Below are 12,423 nucleotides of genomic sequence, written 5' to 3' on the forward strand. Positions count from 1 at the left end.
GACATTTGCCACCTCCAGATATTGGTGGTTTCTTTCGAGCTGATTGAGCAGAAAGCCTGCTCAGCACAAAAACGGTGGCGCTATATTATTAATTTTTTTTAAGGCATTTAGGCAGCTCGATGACACAAGAGGTTTATACATTAGGTTTTGTTGTAGATTTAAGTCATCTGGTATAGAACAATAAACCTTATTTTGTGATCAACCAAAAACAATTATCTTAACAAATCTCCAAAATATAACATAAAAATGTCTTTACTGGAGAGGCTCTCTGCAATAACAAAACTTTTTCAGATTTGCGTTGTTGATACAATATGATTGCTGCCCGTACTTGTTTATACGGCTCATCTCCCCTGTCAATTTAAAAATGTCTTTGGATTCGACCTGGCGAACTGTTGCTTCGAATAGCCCATCACCAGGCACAGATGAGAACATGATCTGATAATGAGTCAAGGTTTTATTCTCTTTGTTTTTCAGATAAGAACTGACTGAAAATCGCCAGGCTCTGTTGACGGCCTTTAAATGTAGAATCGCGCACTTAGTGCTATTGGTGATACGGTTCAAGTGTTCTATACACCACTTGGCTGCAGAAATGACAGTTTTGTCCTGGGCGTGGACTTCCACCTGTGATTGACAGGTGCACCAGTGAGGAGCAATCTCTGCCTCATCGCACGTCCTGCTTAGTGGAATCTTTCTGAACAAACTGAACCCCCGTCGACCCTTCTGGAGGTCCGAAGCGCCATCAAACCTCCTTGAGGCTATGTCCTTAAGAGTATAATAAATATCAAAGGGAGTAGTAAGTCTGTGAGCATTGATATGTACGTTGTTTGTTATCTGGGGGTATCTGGACTTGAACCAAGGTGGTAAATATAACAGCAGCATCGGCAGCCGTTCTTCCATCTTTCCAACATAAGTATTACGTAAGGCGCCCCAGCGCATTCCGTGATCGCCGAAGAAGAACAAAATGGTATTGTTCAAAATACCTTTGCGTTTCAGGTTTTGGAAGAATTCCAGATAAATATAATCAACCCTACCGACATGATTGACATTATTATGACTCATTCTGGTTAGAAAGGTATAAGCAAAGAGGGAATTGTCCTGTTTTAAGTCAAGAACATCGGACAGATAGCTCAGGACTATGCCTGTCTCTGCGCGGCCCGCGAAACACCCATACTTATTCCACAGACCGCCATTTTTGCTCATGGCTAAACTGAAAGGTCTTAGATAGTAATCAGTGGGCTGTTTAGGAAAACCGGGCTTAAGGTAGTTAAACGTGGCAATTTGTGGGTGGTCTTCAGCCAAAAGTGTAAGATATCCGGCTTTGGAGAATTCCTTCCACATGTATTCATATTTCTCCACATGTATTTTCTTTCCACTAGACGGTACTTCATGCACAAACTTGCCAGTAAGTAGCGGCACCACGTTGACAAAAGTGTTATCGGCGACTTTGTTGTAGCCATGGAATTCAACACTTCCAAGCGTCTCGGTCAAAAAGTGATATGTTTTGTTCAGTTGTCTAATCATATTGAGCCTTGACATGGAGTCCACCCCAACTAATAGGACGTTTGGCGGTGGTTGGGAATCGATCACCGGTGCTGACACCACGGTGCGGTTTTCTTCAGAAACGTTCTTGGGGACAGCAAACGCGTAACAATTTTTATAAATTTCCTTATTTGTCTGATTGTAACAGCTTACCGACAAAAAATCATCTGATACTTTGAAATCCTTTTCAAATTTAACAGGTTTTGAAATAATGAAACCGTTGTCTGAGTTCGGTCTTCGCTTGATGACGGAGAACGAACAATAGCTGATGTTGTACGACAAGTCGAGTGATTTATTGATTCTAAGCCACCGTCCGTCTTGGAAGGTGAATGACACATGATGCTTGTCACAGCGTAAATCTGGTAAATGTTTGATAAATTTCACGATGGACTCGTCGTATGGATGCAGTGCAGGAATTATACAGTCGGGTTTGCGCACTTGATATCTCTGATCACGGACCCAGTGTGTGAGAGGTGATATGACCAGCATCGTTGAAGACAACCAGTAAAGCATCACTACAGCGAAGACAAGGAAACTCAGGAAAACAAGCCGTTTTTTCATGGTTAAGCTTCCCACTTCACATCCATCCACCGGTCGTATGGATCCTGAAGAAGAAGAAAAAAATGTGTACACCCGACTGATTCGATGTCCTAATAGTTAGAGCGGTAGAGTCGAGAGACTTAGTGATCAAACCTGGGTTATACGAAACTCTTTAAAACTGTAGTTGTTACTGCCTCGCTTGGCGCTCAGCACTAAGAGGTCAGAGCAAGGAAACACGAGTAGTTGGCCTGGTGACAGTATAATTAGACTTGGTGGAGTGTCATGCCTGGTGTGTGCCATAAGCAGATACAAGTACACACAATTCTAGTCGTCATATGACTGAAAAATTGTTAATTGTTGAGGTCGCATGTTCGAATACAGCTTTTGCTGTCGTGGCTGCGACTTTAGTCAGGTTTATCAGGAGCCTTGCCACTCCGGTCACACACCACCCCTTCCATTCAATAAAAGGACCATTGTCGTAAAAGACAAATCCTTGAGTATATCTTAAACACCAGATTAAATAAATCAATAAATCTAGAATATATATTGCCATAAAAGAGAGAAAAGGTATATAGATGGTCAATTATTCTCGCAATGAACAAGTGTATTCATGCAACGGCTTTAAAGATGAAGCGCTAATTTGTGTATACTTGAATCTGGTTTCAAATGACATACTTTACTTAATATATATTTTACACTTGAATGTTAACTGTGCTCATTGCAGTTTCATGAAAGGCTGTTTCATCTCACCTTCAGAATGCATTGATTTTTGTTCGAGAAATCAGAGTTTTTCAAACAGAGTAACTGTTTTAAAAACTTGGTTTTCTGTGATGTGTCAGATGACAACTATACTGTTTTTACCTTGTCTTTTCCTTTATAGTTTTCAAATATCCATTTTATCGTATATATCATTTCAAATGAGGTATATGTATATATTTCATTTCACATCGTATATACATGCATGGGAGGGGTATGACATTAATTCACGGTGGACTATCTTGTGTCATTTTGCTGTTCTGTCACCAAACCCGACCAGACAAACAAAACGTGGAGTCTGCGAATGGTTAGCTTGTGTTGTGTAGGTTATAAAAACAGGCATGGCGTGCTAGCCAAAAGGGCTGAAATGTGGCCTCGCCCAGTTATTTACATCCTTTATAACAGTCGTTATGCTAAGGTACCAGGAGCCAGTAGTTCAGAAGTGTATATAAGTTAACCCAGACTTGAATCTTAATACCAGCCTCATTCCAATACACAGTAAATAATATTTTAGTCTGTAGTTTTAATACCGGGATTAGGCTCTAATACACTTTTGAATAACTGGGCCCTGGACGGCCGAGGGGATAATATCACATTTACTACACTGTATCCAGTTATCACACAAGACACACAGGTGCGGGTTCAAACTTTGCACAGTCCTCCGCAATCACTGTTGCTTTTAGGCCTTGTTGACGGTATCCGATCAACGAGACTCGTTGGCCGTTTGTGCAGGCCAACGTTCATGGAAGACAACTTGTCGTCGAACTATTTGAAGATTTAAAAAGCGGATTTCACTCTATACCAAGTCTACAGTTTTATACTTAGCCCAAAAATTAATGCCAAACAGTGTATTAAATATGAACTAAGTGTGCCGCTGTTATACTTTAGACTTTGGCTAACTGTATTGGCTGCTGAATTTGGCTAAAGTCTTAATTATACAGTTTGACTTAATACCAGCTAATACGCTTTCGAACAAGTGGACCCAGCAATATGGTGTACATATCTATATGGGTCCAGTTGTTCGACAGAGTAATAGCTAATACTTTATATTTAAAATTTTAGCTAAACTCAGAACCCAATGCAATTATCCAAAGTCAGAGTATAACGGCAGCAGGTGTAGTCTGGGATAAGTTCAACACTGAAGACTTGGCTTAATCTGGTATTAAATCTTATAACAGTTTTGAACAAGCGGGTCCTGTATGTGTGGGATACTTAGTCAGGGGCTTACGAAAGGTCACTGGTTTCTTCCAACCATGCATGCATGAAACTATCCGCTATCATTTATATGTTTCTTTTAAGTCCATAAATTAAATTTATTCAGATGGCGAGGAGTCATTAAATAGATGTGTGTACATATATGTCTTAGTGTGACAGGGCGAGTCCAAAGTGCCGCCGCCACTGATTTATCGTGCTGAAAATACCAGACATGGTCCCCCACCCAGTCAGATTATACTGACGCCGGGGCCAATCAGAAGTTTCCTTGCCCTAAAACCTCTCAGTGCTGAGCGCTAAGCGAGGCAGCAGCAAGTACCATTTTTAAAGTCTTTGGTGCATGCTTTGTGTGTCTTGGTAATGCGTTTCTCTGAAAGTATACTTTATACATACACTGGAATACTGTGTGATATTTATAGCACATTTGTCATTAAATTCTAATTACAGTGGTAGTATTCAGGGCAGAATGGACGGAGGGAAGGACAGACGGACAGACGGAGTTTAAACGTATATAGCCCCCTTCCCCCGTACCAGTCAGGAAGTAGTTGATACATTTCACAAATCCTGACATGTCAAACCTATACACTCCACCAATTCTAACAGCGTAAACTTGAACAGAATTACGATCACCCCGGACAGTCATGGGAGTATAAAGTGTTTGCTGTCTGTGTTTGCTGTCTTTTTATTGCTTCTATAACAGTAAATTTCGTGTACTCCGTTGCCTAATTATTCTTGAGTATATATGCTTTTCTTCTATTGCTCCTACAGTATACTGTTTGCTCTCCGTGGCGTGATATATACCTGTCTAATATGTCAAACTTTATTAATTCTTTAACGATAAAAGTGAAGGTTTGAACTGTTACAAGGAAGTTGCGTTTTCCAAATAAGGGGGGACGGGACCCTATAGTTCAACACATTACCGGTATGTGCTCTCCTTTATGCAGAGTTTGGATCAATTCTGCCCTCAAAGCGAAGTGGTCATGTTCAGTGTTTACCGTAGCGAGGAATCGTGAGGACGCTTCATATAGACATTTCTGTTATCTGTATACAGCGTGTGTACTGAAGCAACGCAATATCGTGACCCGCTCGTTCTCAGAGTATATCCCGTATATGAATGATGTGTTAACTCGGAATGCTTTAAGGTTTATGATTAATTTTTTTGAATGATTAATTTCTTAAATCTTACACGTACAGATCTGTGTGCAAAATTTAAAAAAAAAGGAAACCATTTAACAGATCTCTGTGTTGGCAAGGATTGAATGCTTGGGGTTTACCGCCGTACATAACAATTTTTCAGTCATATGAGGACGAGTGCTGAAGCCACTGAAGTATCATCAGTCACATTATACTGACACCGGGCCAAGCAGTCCTGTTTCCTTGCTCTAACCTCTTACTGCCGAGAGCAAGGCGAAGGCAGCAACAAGTACCATTTTTAAAGACGTTTTATCATGTTTGTATGTGGGTAACACATTTCTGTGTTGAATGAAACAACACAAGTTGTTGTGTTAGAGTTCAACACATATGATTTTTGTGTATCCACTAGATTCAATAGAGTTATAGCATTACAAAATAGCGAATCATTGTGTAAACAGGTAATTCAATGGTGACATGACAAACTTCGACAAAGCCACATTTGTCAGATCTTCCAAAGGTCTTCTAGTGACAGTAAAACAGTTTCTGAGACAAAAACATACATTCCTCAGATATCCAAAAGGGCTTAGCATTTCAGCATTTCTTAGCATTTTCACCTCACATTTCAGAATGGCTGCATCAAATTTGTGGTGTTATTAAGGTGCACACGTAACAGAAGGGAAACATAACAGTACAAGATAACCAGAACAATTAATTTCAGTCATTTACATGCACAGAGCTGTTTTACCCAGATTTATGTATATATATGAAAAATATGAAAAAAAATAAAAACGCCTTCTCAACTTTTTACATTCTGTTATATCCCAACTGCAGTTTCAAACTTCATGTTACATGTATTTTCAAGGAATATGAATATGAATGTCCACAGGGATCTTTACATAGCATATGTGTTACCAGTAACTAAGGAACATGTTACGTACATGTCAAAACAGGCAGTGGTTTAGTTACATGGCATAATACATGGATAAATTGTTGCTGGGAACAAGTTCGTAATTTATAAAGCTGTTAAGTAGCGAACAATAGAAAAATCAGTACTTAATAGTGTCTAATATGACGTAATCATATGAGAGTGCTGTATATGTTGTATTCATTGACCAGAAATAGACCAGAGGAACGGTCCGTGGCCTATGTTGGTAAAAATCGCTTGTCTTCCAATTGCTAGAACACACGTTTTATGGCCAGGGAATTTGCCCCCCCCCCCCCTCCCCCCACGCCTACAACTAATTTTTCAGTATTTATGGGTCCCTCTTGGCGTCTTGGCGTTTATACAGCCGTTGAAGACCACACTTGTCTGGCACGCTTACTTGCGCCTTCCACGTGAGAAAGTTAATGTCAGTAACTTATCAAAGGTCAGTGGTTTACGCCGAACACCCTGAGTTCCTCCACCCATAGAACTCACCGCTAAGGTATAGGTGAAACACTGGTGTGTCATGGACATTTCTATATACACCTACAGACATATAACAGTTGCAAAGGCTTATTTTTCGTGTTGTTGTACACCAACGTCGTATATATCAGTTTATTATATCACTTAAGTTTTGGCATACATTCCCTCATCTCTGAATTTTAGACATAATATTCTTCGTTTCACATTACAAGCATTTATGGTGAGTATGTTGAATCTGGCCATAAGCTATATCAGTTCTGTTTTTACGCTCTACATGTACATGTACAGAGAGAGAGAGAGAGCTACTCGCATATTCTGAGTGCGAAGGAAAACACCAATCAGATAAATAAATAAATAAATAAATAAATCTGTTGATGGTCTTACCTTACCAACTGACTTTTGCAGCGGCACTGTTCTTGTCTCTGATTGTTCATGTAGCCTACAACTGCTTCACTGCAGCACTTCTACTCCTGAATCCGACTGCATATGTAATACACCGCAATGGCGTTATAAGAGCTTTCTGGTTTCACGGTTTTAGTTTTGGAGATATTGCAAATAATTCCACCTTTACATCCATGGTAACGTATTGCGCAGCTCATAACCATTGATCTAACAAATACACCTAGCAAAACAGCCACGCTGAGAGCAAAGCTGTAAAAATCCTGACTAGTCCTGTGAATGATAATTGTAGGGGTCATATTTCACTGTTTACACAATGACGGCTTACCCCGGCTCACCTATACAACTAAAGGTTATCGTAAATAGTATATCAGGTCACTTACAACACCCCTGGGTTATTCTGATGGGCGATGGAGGTAGGGGTGATTATGATTGGTGGATAGAGTGAGCACGTACGATGACATCATAATGTGACGTCAGAGGGCTAGGTATGACTTTATGGTGTTTGATTATAGAAAGCGATGCACAGACTCGTCACTTGCCCTTGGGCTTTGCACAATGCTGCTTTACATCCCCGTTTCACCATGCCGCGAAACAAGACCAAACACGCGATGAGAGGCAGTTCCTCTTGTGTGAACAAAGATTTCGGTACGACACAACCTGATGAGAGGAAGGCTAACTTCACACACGTTTTGCCGGCGTATCCGTCCGGACTGACTCTTTGATCCTTTTGCTGGAGGCTCTGGCTATGGTAGGACAATGTCTTCCCCAACCGACACCTCAAAGTATCGACACCATTAGCGCTACCCATGCCTCCATTCTTACCGCTATCAACCCCCCATCGGCAGTGCTGGCAGCAGTACGCCAACCAGGCCACCTCCGAGGCCTCCCCTGTATATAATTACTGTTCTTGTTGTTTTTGGTCATGTTCACTTAAGTTGGCAATGTGTACCACACCTGGTGACTAAGGACATTTTACAATTTTTCTTGTTAAAACGGGTGGAAGATAACACCGCCACCACTACTCACTAATGAATCAACCAAGGGGACACTGTCTCCACTTTGAACATGGAATATTGCGACGGTGTGCATATCGGTAACACCTGTATCGTCAATATCCACCATTACATGAATGAACTATTGAACTTTGACGGCAAACACAACCTTGTGATTGTTTTTTTTTTTTTGGTTAGAAACGTTCACCAAGTGAACTTGCACTTAACTTTGACCACACATTTCAACTTTGACCTCGTACTGAATTCTGCTGATCCATGATGAGTGATTCGTTTTTCGTGATTAGTTTCTCCAGTTCCTGTAGTTTGTTCTATTATACGCAAGAAAAAAAACAATTTGAAACATATAAGAAGCTGAGTTTGTTGTTGTTGTTGTTGCTGTTGACAGATATGCCCATGGTGTTCCGGGGTAGTCATTTTGATTGATGGATTGACTGGTGGATAGGTGTTTCACGGGTGGTTCTTACTTCGGGTTAGCTTGTGGATTAGGAGGTTTTGTGGTCAAACTCACATCAGATACTTTGTGTCAAGCAGGTGTGGTTATTACCTACCCAGCTAGAGGTAGGTGAAGACGTTCGTCATTATGAAGTCAACTGTTTTAGGATGGGAGATTTAGTTAGCATTGTCACGGATCTCAAAGGGTACAAACACGTTCGAAGACGGTCACGTGAACAAGGGTGGGTTCAAAGTCCTCCATGTGTTCATGAAATATACATGTAACCGTGTGGAGGATCTTAATCCCATCCTCAACTACTATTACTACACCCTTCTACCAAACCTGATTGTCCTCCAACGTCCACGCGACCCATCACCCAGGCCTCAGCACCCCACCCAACGTGATGCATCCCCCACGTTCTCCCCTTCCGTGGTGGTCTACTCCCTAGCCCTCTGTATCACGTACGCTGTCTTCTGTTTGTGGACGGCACGGTACGGTATAAAATAACAGTGACGGCCGTGCCTGTACAGTGTTCTCCAGCCCAGTTCAGCCGTCACGACCCGTCGTCAGCGTTCACGCACAACCCGAGTGAGAGTTCGAACAAGCACCAGGAAGGAAATCTCAGGACATCCCTGTTACCGTCCTACGCTAATTGTACTACCAGCTGTACTATCTGCTGGATCGCCTAGAGTGGAGCCATTAACCCAGGCGGCACATGAGCGTGGACTCGGATGAAGGCCTGTCTAGCCAAACAGGAGACGTAGACGACTGAAGGATATGTGTCTTTGCCAAATACAACGGTGAGTATCGCTACCTGTTGACGCGTATAGACATTCTTTCTAAATACACTTGGGTGGTGCCCATCCGCACGAAGATTAGAGCTAATCTCATCGACGCAATTAAGACCATCTTCAGAAGCGGGTGTACCGCCTTGTTCCTGTAAACGGACGAGGGAAAAGGATTTGTCAGTACGTCCATTCCAGCATTTTAAAGGAGACGGTGGGGAGGGGGGTGTTCTTCTTCCATAACCTTGTTGATCGAACGGTTTAATCGCACGTTTAAAGGGCGCATGTACAAACACTCCAAGACCAACAACACACGACCTTACCTGGGCGTCTTGTCCACCTTACCACGCTGGTACAATCGAGTCAACCATCGCAGTATCCTCGAGCACCCATTACCGTCACAACAAGAACGAAAACGAGGTTCCTACTTGGTTATAGTCCCACCCGCTCTCGGCACGGTTGGCTTTACCGCTATGACGTGGGAGATCTCGTCAAGGGGATTTTCTTGAAATACTACCTCCCCAACTGGAGTCAAGAAATCTTCCGCATTCTTCGGCGCCATCACAGGAAGCCTGCGGTCTAAGCGTTGGAAGACTTCAAAGGGGAGCGGTTGGGGGGGGGACATTTTAAGATTTATTTATTTATTTATTTGATTGGTGTTTTACGCCGTACTCAAGAATATTTCACTTATACGTCGGCAACCAGCATAATGGGGGGAGGAAACCGGACAGAGCCCGGGGAAAACCCACGACCATCCGCAGGTTGCTGGAAAACCTTCCCACGTACAAGACACTTTAAGAGACGGAACTCCAACCCGCGGAGACTTACTACCAAGAGAAAAAATGCACCACTTGGTCAAGTGGCTTGACTATCCAGCCAGTTTCAATTCTTGGGTACCTGCGACGGACGTGAAACGTATTTAAACTTTTACCCACTTCCTCCGTCACAGTCTTGGCCACGCCTAAGGGATTAGACCAGTGCATGCAAGGTCTGCGAGAGAACAAAGGTGGCGCAACCGCCGTGACTGGGATTCTCTTGTACACCGGCCTTTAGGTAGGTGGGTTTACTGAGGAAATCGATGCCGTACTCACCCAAGAACAGTCTGCTGTGCTAGTCTTTCAAGATCAATTGAGCAGGACATTGCTCCATGCGTTTCAATCGCGGAGGGCGATCCGGTAGCACCCGAAAAATTTATGGTTGCATGCTATGTGGCAACAATCGGGACGCCTCCATCAACGACAAGCTAATCATAGCCTCTACCAACATGTACCCCTATCGGGCGTACCTCGAGACTCCGCTGACCTACTTCAATAAGGCCATTAGACACCCACTTTGTGGTTTTTGGTATGGGGACACGCCCGCTCAGATGGACACCACGGGCAACAGGAACGCAGGGTTTAGGAAACGGCGAGCCCTTGCATGGGAGCAAGTCGATCGTATTCCTGCACATATCGGGATCCTGCTGGTAGATTAAGCATCCCCGGTGCGTGGTTCCTTTGCATTGTTTTAATGTGATTGCACGTGAAATGTGATGACAAAGCATTTTGAGTATTTCTAGACGAGCGACGTCTAACAAATTGCAGTTAACATCCCTGCATTTTTATACCTAATTCTTCTTAAACCATGTTGATACGGTGCGTGTAAAATTCTACCATTTATGCACATACATGAACAATTAGAATAAAACCCTAACTGAGGTAAACTGACAGGAGGGCATATTTCGTCAGTTACGTGTATATACACTATGTTTGATTTACGAGTAGACATCAGTACCCAAGCCCCCATAATTAATGTACGTGTGTACATGTCAGCACGTGTATAGCTAATATATCCACCTCTTAGCTTATGTAGTGAGATGTAAAAACAACAGTTTTCTCCTGTCCTGACAACATGAATTTTTTAAATTTTCCTTGTTTACTGAATCACAGGCTTACACTTTGGGCCGGGGGCTTACTGCATTACTCTGTCTTCTCCATCACTTAAATCACAGGCTTACACTTTGTGGCAATGATCCCATATCGGGTGGTGCTTTTCGCCTGCATGTTCATTACACTCATGAAGCACCCAAACGAGGATGTGTTATTGAATCGTCATCCAAATCTTCACAAGAACACCAGGCGATGCCTCAATTCCAATTAGGTGTTACAACTCTGTAGACTGTTTCGCTTGTTCAACCTTCGTAAGGTTCAACTGTCAATTGTCGTTTGAAAGTTGCACGGGGAGCATTAAGTGCAAGTGAAATTTGTCTATTTTTGGACTAATTCTTTCTGTTGTAAAATGTAATTGTCTTGTTATAAATATTAACGTATTGAACGATATATTGTATAAAGCAATCTTTTGACATGTCTATGGAATAAAAAATGATGTAAATAAGTTTTGTCTGTACTATATTATACTCCGCCATGTACTTGTCACTTACTGATGACGCTTCTCTTGACATATATGTAATATCACTAGGCGATTAGACGTTGGCGCGGTTTCCGAAAAGTTTATAATAATAAAAAATATATCAAAAAAAAAACTTCAAATAATATAAATTTACAATAAGGGTACGTAATTTGTAACCCTCGATATCAAATTTAATCAACTCGAATAGTAGTTTTCATTTGTTCCTCACCGGAGGCTCGGAACAAATTAAAAATGCTGCTCTCGTTAATAAATTTGATATCGAGGGTCACGAATTACATATCCTCCGTGGCTTACACTTTGTGGTGGCGGTTTACTGCATTACTCCGGTTTCTTTCTCGTCACTTACACCACTGGCTTACATTTTGTGCTTGTGATTTACTGTATTACTCTGGCTTCCTCCTCATCATGTACATCACTGGCTTACACTTTGTGGAACCAGCCCCGATTTTGGTAGAGGTGCCGCTTTGCGTCTGGTAGATCCAGGGGGCAAAAATATAACAACCGAAAAACAGGGCCTGTTACCCTTCTGGAATCCCCTCTGGATTTCCACTTCAAAACAACCCGCCAATGTAAGTCAGCTTCAGGGGGAACAACTCTCCCAGCCATAAATTAGACACGGATTACATGCGGTGTAGGGGAGGTAACTTTAACAGGCATTGTCGGAATGTAGATAATATCAGTTAATATTAGTAAATATTATTAACAATATTTGTACTGATAGTATGGCCACTTAACAGAAATTATGAGTGTATTATTCCGCAATCAGAATCATTCCTTTCTTAGTCGGGTGGACCA

The 12,423-nt window shown here is 42.0% G+C and overlaps 1 protein-coding gene across 1 annotated transcript; it reads right to left on the reverse strand.

Annotated features, from left to right (window-relative positions):
* Positions 1–252: 252 nt before the first annotated feature.
* Positions 253–10,360, reverse strand: LOC135470754 (uncharacterized). The gene is made up of 3 exons (XM_064749794.1): positions 10,311–10,360; positions 2,917–2,951; positions 253–2,084 (listed from the first exon to the last, which is right to left on the reverse strand). The coding sequence occupies exons 1-3, from the start codon at positions 10,358–10,360 to the stop codon at positions 253–255; spliced, it is 1,917 nt and encodes a 638-aa protein (XP_064605864.1).
* Between the last annotated feature and the right edge of the window lie 2,063 nt (positions 10,361–12,423).

Source organism: Liolophura sinensis, chromosome 7 (genome assembly GCF_032854445.1).
Source record: "Liolophura sinensis isolate JHLJ2023 chromosome 7, CUHK_Ljap_v2, whole genome shotgun sequence".
In the NCBI taxonomy this organism is placed as follows: domain Eukaryota; kingdom Metazoa; phylum Mollusca; class Polyplacophora; order Chitonida; family Chitonidae; genus Liolophura; species Liolophura sinensis.

Bases quoted from the DNA above. Each gene is read 5' to 3' on its own strand.
- LOC135470754 (XM_064749794.1), bottom strand. From the start codon at position 10,360: ATGTCCTGCTCAATTGATCTTGAAAGACTAGCACAGCAGACTGTTCTT. The intron at 2,952-10,310 runs GTGAGTACGGCA...AAAACTATAAAG, and splicing joins GCACAGCAGACTGTTCTTGG to GAAAAGACAAGGTAAAAACA. The intron at 2,085-2,916 runs GACACATCACAG...AAAAACGGCTTG, and splicing joins AAACAGTATAGTTGTCATCT to TTTTCCTGAGTTTCCTTGTC.